The sequence below is a fragment of the Paralichthys olivaceus genome, chromosome 6 (genome assembly GCF_024713975.1).
Source record: "Paralichthys olivaceus isolate ysfri-2021 chromosome 6, ASM2471397v2, whole genome shotgun sequence".
Lineage (NCBI taxonomy): Eukaryota > Metazoa > Chordata > Actinopteri > Pleuronectiformes > Paralichthyidae > Paralichthys > Paralichthys olivaceus.
Genome location: NC_091098.1, coordinates 22,272,953 through 22,288,145, shown reverse-complemented (window position 1 = coordinate 22,288,145; position 15,193 = coordinate 22,272,953). Strand labels below are relative to the sequence as shown.

Here is a 15,193-nt window from a genome sequence, read left to right as displayed (position 1 = left end):
TCATGAAGAATATGGTAGAAATAAATATTTCTTTATTTACATTAGGGCTTAACTATGTTAGGAGTCAAATCAACAAAAGCTGTTACAGAAGGATTTATATTCTGTGAGTGAAATACGAGCAACGTCAGGCACTCGGGCGGTGTGCTCCTGTTTGCCAGATCTGGGACACAGATAAGTCAAAGCAATACTACAGGTGGCCCAAATTAGTTTTATCACATGTGCCACTTTAGGTTCACCTCCAGATCACACCTTGCCTTGAGCATTGCATGTTTCCCAGAAAAGGCTCACATCCATTTTGTTGGGGCAACAGAAAAGCCAGAAGTGCCGCACCATTGCCTGAAGTGGCCCATTTCTGTATGCTATCTGGGAAAGGAGACAATCAGCTTCAAAATAAAAGTAACACAAATCTCCTTAGTACTAATTATTTGAATAAGTGGCAGACTCAGGAAAGCTGCTGTAACAGTAGTTAAGTGGGTCCTTGCAACTGCTTTTATCAACATGATAAACTGATCCACTTCTGTCTCTTTCCATGTGCAGCCAGTGTCGCTCCATAATTCACCATGTGCAGAAACAGGATCTTCTTATTTACAAAAGAAAAAGTAAAGCTTCCTTTTCACCAGATGATTAAGCATCTCTCAAGAATCATTGTCTCAACTTTCCACTGTTTTCTTCTTCTGATACATGAGAGAGGGTGGAACAGCTCTGGTCTCACGCTGTTCACATCTGCAGACAAACCACGAGCACCAGCAGTTCCTCCGGGTTCTTAGTTCACGGTGTTTCATGGAGAAGTTGCAGGACAAACAGTCGGGATGAATGTAGAAAGGAGGATGTTTTTTCATGCCAGGGAGTAGATGGTGTTCATCGGGGAGTGAAGCTCAATGCCTCCACCGAAGTCCAGCTCCCGTACGTCTCTCCTGGTTCCTGTGTACTGGCCGATGAAGGAGCCGTCCTCATTGAATGGTATCTCTCCTCCTTCTCCATAGTCCACCAGACTGTCGTCACTTTCTGATGGCTTCATCATTGTCTCTATAGACAGCTGGCCTCTCTGAAGCCCTCTTTCTTCCTCCCTACAAAATAATGCAAAAATATAAAAGCTTGTTGTCAGAGGTGCATTTTGACTGTGCAGGAAGACAGAAAAGATGCTTATGATCTTTTATTTCCTCCTTATCATTCAGTTTTACTTGGCACTGCTTCACAATAAACATGTACCTACCTCCGAGGGTAGGGCAGAGTGGAGACACGAGCAATCCTAAAATACAAAAGATCGTTGTAAGAGACGATGGATCACACTTCATTCATCATAAATTCACAATATGATGAAAGCATAAGTAATATTTAATATTTAATCTGCTATTTACAAAGGCTGCATCATCTATTTAGCATCTGTACAGTTGAGCCGTCAGTCGTGTCAAGATTTAGTCTTTTCATACCTTTCAAGAGACCTTGAGTGGTTCAGTGCGAAAAGAACAGTGTGGACGTGTTTTGAGGAGTTGAGGGGTTTAGGTAGAAAAGGTAAATACACAAACACACACAGAAAAAAAAACAGAAATTCATGTAAGTATGATCAAAGAGTTATCATAAATAAGGCCATAAATACTGTTAATGGGTTTTTACCCATGCAGCTGAAACTTCATCACCATTAAAGGTATCCTGTGGAGGTTTTGACCAGTAGTAGCTTTATGGAACAATTTTGAAGTGTTTCGGTACGTAACACCACATATAAACATATAAATGTATTTTTATTGTATCTGATAACTCCACAGAACAGCTTTAATTCACCAGGTAATTGATGCAAACATTCAAATGTGTATTTGTTCACAAGAACATCATTTGCCACATTTTTAAAACTGATATTAGGAACTGATAACTTGAAAACAAAATTACGATTTCAGATAACATGTGTATAATTGGTTCCTTCTTTCGTTTATTTTCCACCAGCCCCTTCCTGTACTTCTTACCGATAATCAAATGATCCCTCTTGGTCTTTGTCATCCACCGGCTCCAGTGAAATGTCCTTCTTTTCTCGTACTGAAATGGTGATATTGGTGATTATGTTCATTTTTGGAAATGCAGAATATTTTCATTCTTGAGAAACTGGAATAATAATCTAAAACTAACCCTAACCCTACCACCCTGAGGTTTTAAGCCTCTGCCAACCAGTGTCATTTCACTCTACATAATTTTTTCCCAGACTCATTTGGGGTCACTGAACTCGAATCATTTAATCTTAAAGTCCACGAGACAATTGGCCAAAATCTAAATAATCATTAACTTCCTTTATGAAATATTATATTCAATAAGCCAGAAACATGTTTTGTGAGGCCACTGTGACCTTTGAGCTTTCAAATCTTATCAGCTAATACGTGAGTCAAAGTGAAAGTTTGGGTCATATTTGAAAGGATTATCTCGAGGCGATCTTCAGATAACATGTTCCCGAGAGTTTTGTGAGCTCAATCGACTAGTTGATTAAACAACTTATCTTTTGCACTTCCAGCCACGAACCACCAACGTACCTGGATATTTCCCCCCTCGGCTCCTCTTGATGAAGCAGACTATGAGAAGTATGAGCACGATGAGAGCCACAGCGCACATTGTCCCGATGAACCAGCCCTGAGTGGTGATGTCCACCTGGTCCTGAGCATACGCTGAGACACACAAGTAAACATATCAATATACCCGTCAGCAAAATCAACATCGTTTCGTTCACTTGGTAGAAAATGACTCGTGGAGTAAATTACTTTCAGTGGTGTAGTGGGGTGACTCCTCCATGTGCCATTCCCCTATTCCGAGCTGAGTTCTTGCCGCCACAGAGAACCTGTATCGAGTGTAGCGGTCGTATCGGCGGACTGAGAAGCTTGTTACGTTTGGAGGGAACTCCTCAACTCGCAGCTCCTCTCCCCTGGTGGCATTCACTGGTGCAAGAATAGAAGTTTGCTACTGTGAGCTGGGAGAACACTTGATGCTGCTCGAGTGAACACAACTGAGCCATTAAGTACCTCACCTGCTCAGTGCAGTGCATACACAAGCGTTCATTACCCTCTGGAGAACACACTTCAATGGTACTTTGGTCTCTGAGTGCATATTTAACTGTGCTATTATGTGTAATACAGACTTAGGTTTCATGAGAAAAACTTTGCCAGCTTTAATAGAATAAACTATTTCCTTTTCTGTGCTGTGTGAGGAAGACTGCAGAACTCTTCATTAAAGTCTACGAGGACGGTAAAATCCCTGGAGGTATTTGAGTGTGTTCCAGGTGTTGGGTTGGTGTACCTGTCTGGTACTTGAGGGAATACCCAGTGATGACACCGTTGGGTTCTGCTGGCAGGTCCCAGTCGACATAAATACTGTCCAGATGTCGCTGTTGGATCCTGAAGGAACTGGGAGCAGATGGTACTACAGACAAAAACACAGCAGGAGATGATTAACGTGAGATGTGGAAATAAACATTATTCACCTTCATTCAGGGGTATGTTTCCTTGATCGAGGGTGTAAAGAAACGTATGTTTCATGTTTCATGTTGTTATGGTAGCACTTGACTATATCACAAACTTTTCTTACCTCCTTCTGGTGTTGAGAAGTGTATATTATTACTGGGTGGCCCTTCAAAGCGATTGTTTGCCACCACTATGAACATCTTGTAGTTGCTGTAGGGGAAGAGTCCAGTGACGACCCCCGAAGGCTCTGGATCATTGTCTGGAAACGCTTTAGACTTCATCGCCCTGTTCACTCGCAGCCACCTCAGCTGGCTGCTGTCCCTCCAGTAGTAAACCTGAGAGGTCACAATCATCACACTCAGTATTCATCAAGGACTGGATCGTTCCTCTTCACATTTGTTCTAGAAAAGTTTGAATTCCTGCACACTGGCAGTAATAACATGAAGTCAGAAACACAATTATAGCATATTCATACTAAAACCAAAAACGTAACGTTGTAATCATAGACCGTTTGTAGATGTTTGAGGTCCCACAGATAAATGTCCTCGACCAATCGCGATCTCTGTCGATCATGACTTAACATCCTGTTTTTATAGAATCACATGACTTTAAACCAAAATGTTCAGAAACATGAACACTTAAACAAACATAAGTGACAATATGACAGAAAACCATGTCTGGACAAGATGGATGACAAAACGTGTGGATTTGGAGGTTGGCTGGAGTAAAGGTCATAAACCACACTTCCTCCGTGTTAGTGGATGGGATATTGACCAAAATATATATTTCTTATTATTTATATTTATTTTTGTACAAAGGGAGAAAGTGGAGAAGAGTCATTTATACTTTATATACAGTCTAAGCCTTGTTAAACTCTACATGATTGAACTCTGTAGTGTATCGAACAGTTTATGTATCAGCAATCGTCCAAGGAAGCACAGTATTGCACTTTCTACTATTGCCTATTAATCCCATATTGAAGTCACACACCTTGTATTCCTTCAGCTCTCCCATAATAACGTTCCTCATCACCATGTCCCAGTGCACAGTCACCTGAGTGCTCTCGATGTCGGACACTCTCAGGTTCAGGGGTGCAGTCATGGGACCTTCAGGAAAACAGACAAATAAACATCCTGATCCAATAATTGTGTCCGAGACAGATAAAATGATTGGATGAGTTTTTCTCACAGCCGCATATAACAACAGATAAGATGATAGGATAAGATAGGAAAGATCACTAGTCTTTTTGTATTCTACCTTAATTGAATCAAGTTGTCATGAGCGATTGAGAACACCTACTGAAGATTTGTTAATTTGTGTCTATTATAATTCAGTGCATGTAGACACTTACGGTCTTCCCCAGAATAACCAATGATGACAGGAGACTCGGGGCCCAGCCCAAAGTCATTGACGGCCTGGACCTTGAGCTCATAGGGAGTGAAGGTATCTGCATCATAGATGTAGTATTTCAGCCATTTGGTGGTGGCATTCTTCCACTCCTCTCTAGAATCTCTCCTTCTCCACCACACCAGGTACTTGAGGTGAGGCCCGTTCCACTCTCTGTAGCTCAGAGGCTGAAAGAGTGGTTCACGGGTTTTTATTACAGCAGAAATCAAAATATCCATCCATCCAATGGAGCCAATCACCCACACATTCACACCCATGGTCAATTCAGAGTCTCCATTTGATGTAACCCCAGTGTGCATGTGTTCAGACTGTGGGAGGAGGCCGGAGCACCACACAGACGCGGGGGAGAACATGTAAAATATGCTCAACACTTCACCACCATGCCACCAATTAAAAATATTCAACAGAAAAAGATTAGTCAAGACACATATGAAGGTCTTTCATGGGTTCAGTTCCTCTTACCTCCCAGCTGATCTCCATGTTGTTCCTCCATGTACCCACACCCTTCAGATTCTTCGGGATGACATCTGGGGCTGTACAGAACAAAAAAAACTAATAGTTTGTTATTTGGGGAAAAACGCCTAATAGGATCAATACCACTCTCACGTCTGTATGATAAATAAACGACTCATAAGGAGCCTTAGCTTAACATAAAACAAAATCCACCTACCAACACAAATGGAAACAAATCCACCTACCAACACCTGTAAAGCTCATGTTTCTACAACATTGATTCTTTAATCTGCTCATACACCATACAAGGTGATTTGCACACGATTTGAAAAAAACTCTGGATTTTGCAGGTGAGTGCATACACACATTGGACGCTGTGTGAGGTCATAATTGTCGGCACCAAAACAACCTAATGATTGTCCATTATGTCATTAACTACAATTGGCTCCATTAAATCACGATGACCTTAATCTGAAATATGGGCTTGTTTCATTTTTCAAACATCCTCTGGCGGTGATTTCTGAAAATGGCTTGACACATATTAATATAATCATAACAAAATTATAATTATTAATAATAATAACTCTATTTGTATAGCACTTGGTCTGACTGGCTACTGGCTTGTATGGCAGTGCTATGAAAGCCATGTGGCCCGCTCAGTAGACCAGATGTCATTACTACTCTCATAGGCAGCAGAGTCAGAAGCTGTCATATTTAAAAAACTACATAAAATGTAGTTGCAATAAAAGTAAGATTAGAGGAATAAAGGAGTTAAAACAGCAAAGTAGTACCAGAGTTACAAATCTCATGTTAAAAATGCGTTCCTATAAAATGATTTGAGCAGTGAATTAAAGATAGCTAATACTAATAATAAAATTAACAATTTTTTTTGTAATATATATATATATATAATTATTATATTGAGACAGATAGAGTAACAGAATCAAGATGTTTGAGTTAGCCATCTTAAGAGGTGATGGAGGTGCAGTCTGGCTGTTTTCCAGTGTTTGTATGCTAGCTTCATATTCAACACCCAAAAAATCTGAATTTTGTCAATCTTTAGTGGGACAAAAAATCTTCATGTTTCCCAAAATATATAAATATATACTCATATCTCTGTTTCCTAGCTTACAGTCAATTATCTCTGACAACAAAAGTGCATCAGGAGCATCAAACCCACGTGCACCGCTGCTCTGGAAGCGCGTAGACGGACGACTAGGGCGACTCAGTCCAATTTCATTAATAGCGATGACCCTGAACTCGTAGTAGGTGAAAGGTGCCAGTTGCAGAATGACAGAGTTGAGGTTTCCTGGGTATGTAGACAGGTTTCTCCACTTCCCTGGTAACCAGTCATCATCGTCATACTGCACTAAGTACTCTGTAAAAGAGCAACACACACGTTCTCTTAAAACGACAATGCTTTTATTCCTGTGAGTATATTTAGTTTTGCAGCCCCTACCTGTGATGGGGTTGTGGTTACTGTCCCCAGGAACCCAGCTGAGTCTGACGCTGCGCTCATATGGATCCGACAACTCCAGGTTAGTGGGCGGATCAGGACGGTCTACACATGTAAAAGCATGAAGAATTAAAAAACCTAACACACTGCATGGGAAAATATCTCCTGTTTCACACGTGTCATACCCATCACCATCAGACGTGCTGAGGCAGATTTCTGGTCCAGCTCACTCTTGATGATGCAGGTGTAATCACCCTCATCGCCTCGGTTTACATTAGTGATGACCAGATTTGATTCGTCCAGGGAGATTCTGAGAGACAGAGTTTCAGTGAGTAACATGGGAGATCTGGTGAAAACATGTTTATATGTGATTTATTACTTGACTATGACAAAAGCAACTTTCCATGAAACTTGGTGGAAGAATGGATCAGGATGTTTTTTTTATTTTTTTTTTACAGATTTCCAAGGGAATAATTTTTAGGGGAGTGATATTCTCTAGTGTGTGAAGTTTGGTGCAGCTTGATTGAATTGGATGAGGCAGAAGTATGCCCTCTATTGGACGCAATTCCAGTTTGTGTGTTGGTTGGTTTGTCAACAGGATTATACAAAAACCAAAATGCAAATTTCCACAAAACCTGGAAGGATGGTACACGTGACACAGAAAATTTATGCAAGATTGAATGTTTTTGACATTTTTAACAAATTCCAAGAGAATAAATCCTGGGTCTTGATAAAAAAGAAAATCTGACATACTCAGTGGACTGATATTTTTGAGAGTGTGACATGTGGTGCAGCTTGATTGAATTTAAGGGGATTTCTTTATTCTAGTAAGTTAGTTGGTTTGTTTTTATCTGTATTATGCAGAAACTATTGGACGAATTTCCACAAAACTCGGTAGATTTCTCTCCGTGTGGTCACTGATTTCATGGATCTTTATAACAAAACAATGGAGCATATTTATGACGTTTGAAAAAGGACTCACCTCCAGCCAAGACGGAGCAGCTTTTTGTCTTTCATCCAGCTGGTTTCTACAGGAGTGCTGACGTCTGCTTTCACCCCACACTCGAATCGCACGTCGCTTCCACGGATCACTTTCATACTCTGTGGTCTCTTAACAATTAATGTGGGCTCTGAGAAGAACCGAGGTGGATTTGTGTCAAGTTTCATTCATAATTCAAAAGAGTTATAGTGTGGGACAATGTGATGCTGACCTTTGACCTCTATTCGGACTTGACTTTCATCTCGTCCGGCGATGTTGCTGATGACACACAGGTAAGTTCCCTGGTCCTCTATCCGGACATGCTTGATCTCCAGGGTCCCGTTACCGTGGGTCTTAAAGCGATTTCCCTCCAGATTTCCCTGTCCATATTTAGACCTGTTGTGTGAACAGATCCATAAACACACAGTACATAAATACACACTGTGTACTCACTCTTTAGTTGTAAATGTCAGCTTGTTCTTACCATCGTAAGTCAGGCACTGGAGAACCAAAATAGCGGCAATCTAAGAAAGCACGACTTCCCTCTATCACCTTGATGAGTTCATTCCTCGGCGCGAGGATTCGTGGTGTTGCATCTGGAGGAAATGATGAGTTCTCGATCTTATAATAAAGATTTGAGATCATGTGTGTTGTGTTTTGGTGCAAAACAAACAAAACTGAATAACAACAGCATCATCATCAATCCATTATTAACTAATCTTATCATGAATTTATAGTTTTTGACTTGTTCCTTTTTAGCTGATAATCAAAACCATTGTATATTTATTTTCGTTTGTTGGACAAATGGATTCATTGAGAAATTAGTGCAACTTTTTAAAATTGATCACTTTATACTTTATACTTCATACAAAGGACACGGCGGTGACTTACGTAGCACATTGACAAAAGCGTTTGCCAGTAAGTATCCATACTGGTTTGAGGCATTGCACTGGTAGACAGCTGTGTTTGCAGCGGTCACACTGCGGAAGCTCAGTGTGTCTCCAGACACTTGTCTGTTAGGCTGTGGTGTATCATCTGGAAACACATAAACACACACTCAGACAAAGAAAAACCACAGCAGCATAAATATCATTAAAAACATTTTGTCACACTTTTTGATGACCTTATAAAAACTTACTTTCAATTGGTTCCCCGTTGATGAACCAGGAGACTGAGGGACGAGGGGCCCCGTCAGAGCGACAAACCAAACGTCCATTTTCCTCAGGAGCCAAAACCAAATCCCTGGGCTTCTCCAACCAGAATGGAGCCGCTTTCAAATGCAAGTATGGAAGTAGTTTGAAGGTTAATGAGCAGTAATAAAATAAAGAACTGAATCTCTCAGTTGAAGGTGCATCTCACCTTTGACCCTGACGGTTATTGTGTGCACAATGTAGCCGACCTTATTGGTGGCAGTGCACGTGTATTCACCGACGTCCTCAAACGACGCCTTCTGAATTTGAATCATCTTGTTGAAGTTCTTTAATTTCATGCGAGGTGTCACTGTCAGGCTGTCACCGTCCTTGACCCAGGTAATGTGAGGAGTCGGCCTTGAGGATGACAAACAAGGTTTTACACAGGATGAAGAGAGCAGAATCTATCACTGAGTACATCAAACTTGTCTACACTCACACTCCTGCAGCGATACACTCCAGGAGAAGTTCCTCCCCTTGCAGGACCAGTATGGAGCTGGACGAGCCGGTGGGAGACAGCCAGGTGGGGGCAGCCTCGGCCACTGTTCGAGCTGAGGGGCAGAGAACCAACCACAACACACCAGTCACACACACACACACACACAGTCACAAAACCTGTCCGACAACAGTTAACGCAGGAAAATAGAGGAACACACTGGCCACAATTAGAAAGGTTCAGGTGAGAAGGGTGAATGGGACCAGCGATGAAAATCTTTCTGAGATTCAAGGAGTCATCCAGAACACACGATCATAAAACATCAGGAAAACATCATACTCACTCGTAAGCACTTTAACAACCACGGGCATCTTCTGCTGGATGATGTTCTTGTAGGGGAAACGGGCGTTACAGCAGTAATCAGCGTTAGAGTCATTAAACAGGACGTTAGAGAAGTATAGATCTCCGTTGACTCCCATGGAAACCCTGCGGTCCTGCCGCACAGCCTGCATGGTGGGGAACGCTGTCTGGATTGGCCAGTTGAAAGGTCTCGCGTATGAGCCTGAGATGAAACAAGGTGTTGAGATTCAAGATAGTTTGTAGATCAATGAGATGCTGCCTGGTCTGTTTGGATCAGATACTTTAAACCAGTTAATCTTCAGGTATCAGACGCTTTAGAGAAACTTACAGCTGGACATCCAGTAGGTTGCAGGTTTAGGGGGTCCAGGTGGAGGGTCACAGGACAAGACCAGAGGCAAACCAGCGCTGACCACCACAGGCTCCAGAATCTCCCTCGGCCACACAGGAGCTCCTGCACAAACACACAAAAATAAGATAAACCTTTATTAGTCCCACAAGGGGCTAATTTGCAATATTACAGCAGCAAGAGTCAAAATAGGGATCAGTAAGTAATAAGTAACATTTTGACCCAGAACTGCTGCAAACTTGAAATGTGTTCTCGTCTTACAACACTCTATAACTGGCCTTATACCCCTGTATTTCTGAGTATCTCTTTGTCATTGTGACTTCCTCTAACATTTAAAGATTTACTTTACAAAGAGTAATGGCGCTGGATTCTGAAATAAGGTGCTGTAAAAGTATAAGAAATTATCATGTGGTTTCTTTGTATGTATTAAAGGATATAGAAGATATTTTGACAAAATTTAATAATCTCTGCTTCGTTAAAAAAGATTTTATTCATTGTGACATATTGACTGAGTCACATCCTCACACCAAGGTCACTGTTAGTGCTGATTCTCAAACAGTCCCAGTTCTGAACTTACTGTAGAGCTGCAGCCTGATCTTGTTGGAGTAAGCAGACCCGTACTCATTGGAGGCAATGCACTGATACTCTGCCTCATACTGTTCTGGATTGTTCCAGGCGTAGATGTCCAGCGTCCCTGAGCGCCTGCGCATTGATGTCTGAGAGTCACGGGCCACGTTGAAGTACTTCCCATCACGCCTCCAGGAGAAACTTCATGAGTGAGCAGAAAGTATGAAGCAGGACAGAGAATACAGGGAAGCTGTTTGCAGATATTGACGTCAGCTTTAAGAAAGAACTGCGTACGCTCTTACATTGGATGAGGGTTTCCTTTGGCTTCACACTCGATGACCATGGTGTCTTTAGGGTCAACAATATGCTCCTTCATTGACTGCTTTATAATGGTCGGGGGTTGTCTGACTGCAGGCAGAGAAACAAATCAGCTTTATTTCCTAGAAAAGAAGGTTAATCTACACATCTCTCGTTAGAAAGTGAAGTTACAGTCTTACTTTCCAGAGGGACGTCCAAAGCCCAAACATTCTGCCATAACAGCAGCAGCAGCAGCGCTGGTTCCACCAGTGTCACCATCTTCACAGTTCATTTATTCCAGTGTTCCCAGTCACCAGTTCTCCTGTTCTTAGAATATATGAGAAGAAAAAGAAAACATCGACAATTCCAGGACAAAACACTGAATGATTGTATTGAACAGATTTTACTGATATGTTCTCAAGACGTCCACCTGACAACAGTAAACATTTCACACTGGTGGAAATATTCTGTAGATATTTCTAGTGAATTAAAGTAAAGATTAATAAAATGTGAGATAATGGTCTGAAGGGAAAACCAGGCTTTGTAAGTCATTGCTGTTAATTTAATGTATAAATCATTTAATATATAAAAATGCATTGTATTTTATAAAGTAATGATAACTGCCAAACAAATAAAATGAAACAATCTCCCTCTGCAGTGTATTAGAGTATAAGTAAAAAGTGAAAATACTCAAGTAAAAGTATCTAAGAATTATAGTATTTGAATGGACGTGAAAAATACTCAAGTCATTTTTATTCGCAACTAATTATGAAGAATCTCAAACGGCCAAGGTCTCAACTGCAAAAATCACTTTGTAAAAAATGTATTTGATTCAGAATTAACTGTCTGACATTTTCTTATGCGTAGTTGTAATTTTATAGTTGATCATTCAGTTCCTCAGTTGATCAATTTTGTATTTTTTAAAAGTCTTACTAAGTTATATTTCTTTAGTTTCACTGTGCTCAATCATAAGATCAGTTGACTAAACTGTGTCTCCGGCTCACATGAGTGAACGGGAGCAAACTGTCAGAAATTAATTCATCAATTCTCTCTTTTTAAAATCTTTGAACCTGTTGATCTCATTATTCCTATAAATATGCAACAAACCATGAATCATAAACAATTCAATCCTCACCTCTGTCATGCAAAGTTAAATCAGGACTCCCTCCTCCTCATCTCTGTGCGTCCGCGGTTCATCGATAATTCCAGTGATTTTCCTCCGCAAATGATTCAGGTTGGTGCAGTTTATCGATCAGTGTCCCGTTCTTTCAGATATCAGGTCAAGAGCCCTAGAGGAGTTGATGCACTTCAGTAATAGAGTTTCTTTCAGTCGCTGCCACTTACGCTCTGCCCACCCATCTCATGAATAATGAATGGGCATCATACACCTCCTACACCTCACCCACCGCACTTCACTGTTCTGGCCGAGCTCTCATAACTCTCAACAATCCATTTTTCATCGAGCACAGTCACAAAGTTTGTCGTAACAATCACACAACACGACAAATGAGTTTTGACTGAGAAATACAGATGATATATTTCACCAGCCTGGTTTGTGTCTCTCATAATGTTTGCTTTGACAGAGTCCAGTGTGAGCTGAGACATCACACTGGCTTGGGCCACATGAAACCACACAACAACCCATATTATGTGCAATTTGCATTCCTGTTGGTTTTGATGACATCAAATTGTGGGCTCTCATTGTTGTAGACGGGAGAGATCTGGGAAATAGCATGAAAGACGTGTTTGTTTCTCTCGTATGAATTTTACATGTGAAAAATATCAAGTTACAAGACTCCATAGCTCTGAAAGAGGGAAATATCCAACCTTAAAGACAGCTCCCTCCACACGTTTTAATTTCTTTTAAATAACAAAACTGTTTTTGTTACACACTGTTTTCTTTTTTTTTGCACTCGGCCATTCACGTGGATATCCTCATAGGAGGGAAAGGTCATTTCCATTCAGCTCAGAGAATCTTACAGGGGTGGAAAGAGGCAGTTCTCTTTTCAAAGCCAGAGACGCAGGAGAAGCTGTATTTGTGGGAGACAAAAGCCATCTCACGGCAGTCTGACCCGTGTGGGCTCTCTGGCATCCACACAGGGACGGATATGCAGGCCAGCACATGGGCTGAACAAAAGCTTGTTGAGGGAGGTACGGGTAAAATAAGGTGGCATCGCCTAAAAGTTATATTAACAAGTCTAATGATTTGTTTTAAAAATGGGAAGTTTGTATGAATGCATTCCTGGTCAATATGGAAATGATTTCTTGTCTTGAGCAGTATCAGAGCTCTCATGACGTAAACCCACAAGACTCCCAGAGCTCGGTGGCTGACGCTCTGTATCCTCTGGCCCTGATCCGCTCTGAACGTCTGAAACACAAGTTGACGTGTCTCACACAGAAAACAGAAGCAGAAGGGGGTATGTCGAACTACTTGGCTCTCAGAATGGGCTTTTCTCCCCTTACATGGGACTGAGGCCTGGGTGAGTGAGCAGCGATCAGTGCCATGCACCAGATTGCACAGTGTAGAGGCAGAGAGGCGGACAGAGCCAGCTCAGTGACGACAAGAAGGTCTCTATGCTCGCGGGTCTCCTTTGGCACGTGTGTGCCCAGGGCTGGGGAAAAAGCAGATGGTTCGTGGGAGGGAGGGTCCAATGCACAAAATGTCCATTCAGACCCTGAGCACCTATCATCTGTTCTGTGATGTCACTGCATCAGGGAGACCAGAAGAAGAGGCTGGAGAGAAACTCCTGGTGAGCAGGAAACTCAGCGATTGAAACTTTACCATTGAGCACCATGATTCTGACTGCATGGTGAGATGACAGTAACCTACTGCAACATGCACTCAAACACATCTTGTACCTAGAGGAGCATTCACTACGCGCCAGTGAAAACATCATGAGGATTATTTTTTATTCAATTTGTGCCAATAGATCCCTTTCACCGAAATCTTACACACTGAGTCTTTAAAGTAGTAATAATAAGATCATCAGCAGTAGAGAGGCTATATAAAATATAAAGGCATCATAAGAGTTATTTCAACTGATCCTGAGGGGAACATGAACTTCAGAACCAGATTTCATTGCCTCAATCTAATAGTTGTCAAAACAATTAATTTAATTTAACCTGAACGCTAACCTCAGAGTCCCACTGCAAGGAAACATTAGATAACTAAAGTATTTGACCTCTGGTGAACAAGTCTGAACAAAGTTTCACGGCAAGTCATAAAAAACTTGTTGAGAGTCGAGCAAAAGTGTTGGATCAACCAACATCAGCACAGTTGAGTGTCTGGTGTGGGAATAAATACAGAATTATGTGAAGCTTAAAATGTCTGAATATATAAATAAGTTGAATACACTGCATGTGTCATCACAACATTGCCACATTAAAATGATTTGAATCCCAGCCAGTCGTCTCAGTGGCAGGTGTATGTTGACTCATAAATCTGCTGATGCAGTTGTGGACCCGTCCCACTTCTCAGCTCAGACTGTGACATCATGAAGCCCATGACTTCCATCCACGCTCTCTTGAACATCAGCTGGAAGGCCTGCAGTGTATTAACATGCTGACACACTGTGCACTTTAGGGAAATGATGAATGTTTGCGTTCCTACCTGTGAACGTTCTCCGTCCCTCTCGTTGCAGTCAAAGCAGCACTCCCACTCATCCAGCGTCAGCGTAGATTCACCACGTCTCCGAGCAGAGCATCACTTTTCCTGCAGCATCTGTGTTTGGGGACATTTGTGCCTCTGTCATTTTTAAAGCAGATGAGAGATAAGATAACAGAGGCTCATGTGGGCCTGAGAGCTCGGGTCACACGCCTGGTAAACAGGGCCCGAGAGCCTGTTATAATAAATCCATTGTGAAATCCAAACATAAATATAACGTCATCTCCACTGTGACGGGAGGGTGAAGTGAAACTGAGCTGATGAGTCATGCAGAAGTTGGTGAACTAGATTAAAAATGTCATCAGGCAAGTGTCTGGCAACAGTGAACTTCATGTTGCATAAAAGAAATAAAATTAACTTTCTTTTTGAATGTTGTCGGAGTGTCAGTGTGCTGGACGGGGGCGGGTTACTGACCTTGTATCTTCACTCTGGCTGGCACGAACGCACACTCTCCCTCACAAAGCTGTTTCTGTCTGGAACAAAGTCAGTCTATTGTGGACAGGGAGGGCACAGCTTCCACACACACGAGAGGGGATTTAACCCATCACCTCCTGGTGACTGGAGGGGTTCATTGATAAATCATTTGTCAAGATTGAGGTGATTT

General features: G+C 41.7%; 1 protein-coding gene across 3 annotated transcripts; it reads right to left on the bottom strand.

Annotated features, from left to right (window-relative positions):
• Positions 1 to 10: 10 nt before the first annotated feature.
• Positions 11 to 15,142, bottom strand: nfascb (neurofascin homolog (chicken) b). 3 transcript variants are annotated; one of them, XM_020096119.2, is made up of 29 exons: positions 15,004 to 15,142; positions 14,536 to 14,646; positions 12,061 to 12,214; positions 11,126 to 11,252; positions 10,931 to 11,036; positions 10,639 to 10,829; positions 10,044 to 10,166; positions 9,699 to 9,917; positions 9,359 to 9,470; positions 9,089 to 9,276; positions 8,868 to 8,999; positions 8,621 to 8,764; positions 8,214 to 8,325; positions 7,962 to 8,125; positions 7,733 to 7,880; positions 6,936 to 7,060; positions 6,754 to 6,855; positions 6,475 to 6,672; positions 5,304 to 5,374; positions 4,786 to 5,008; positions 4,425 to 4,540; positions 3,559 to 3,769; positions 3,271 to 3,393; positions 2,739 to 2,912; positions 2,514 to 2,645; positions 1,959 to 2,028; positions 1,431 to 1,442; positions 1,214 to 1,249; positions 11 to 1,067 (listed from the first exon to the last, which is right to left on the bottom strand). In XM_020096119.2, the coding sequence occupies exons 4-29, from the start codon at positions 11,202 to 11,204 to the stop codon at positions 836 to 838; spliced, it is 3,543 nt and encodes a 1,180-aa protein (XP_019951678.1). In that variant the 5' UTR covers positions 11,205 to 11,252; positions 12,061 to 12,214; positions 14,536 to 14,646; positions 15,004 to 15,142; the 3' UTR covers positions 11 to 835. The 3 variants fall into 3 exon arrangements, with proteins under 3 accessions (XP_019951678.1, XP_019951677.1, XP_069382488.1); XM_020096118.2 differs by lacking the exon at positions 15,004 to 15,142 and having other exon boundaries at positions 11,126 to 11,247; positions 14,536 to 14,925; XM_069526387.1 differs by lacking the exons at positions 1,431 to 1,442; positions 15,004 to 15,142 and having other exon boundaries at positions 14,536 to 14,925.
• Positions 15,143 to 15,193: the final 51 nt, after the last annotated feature.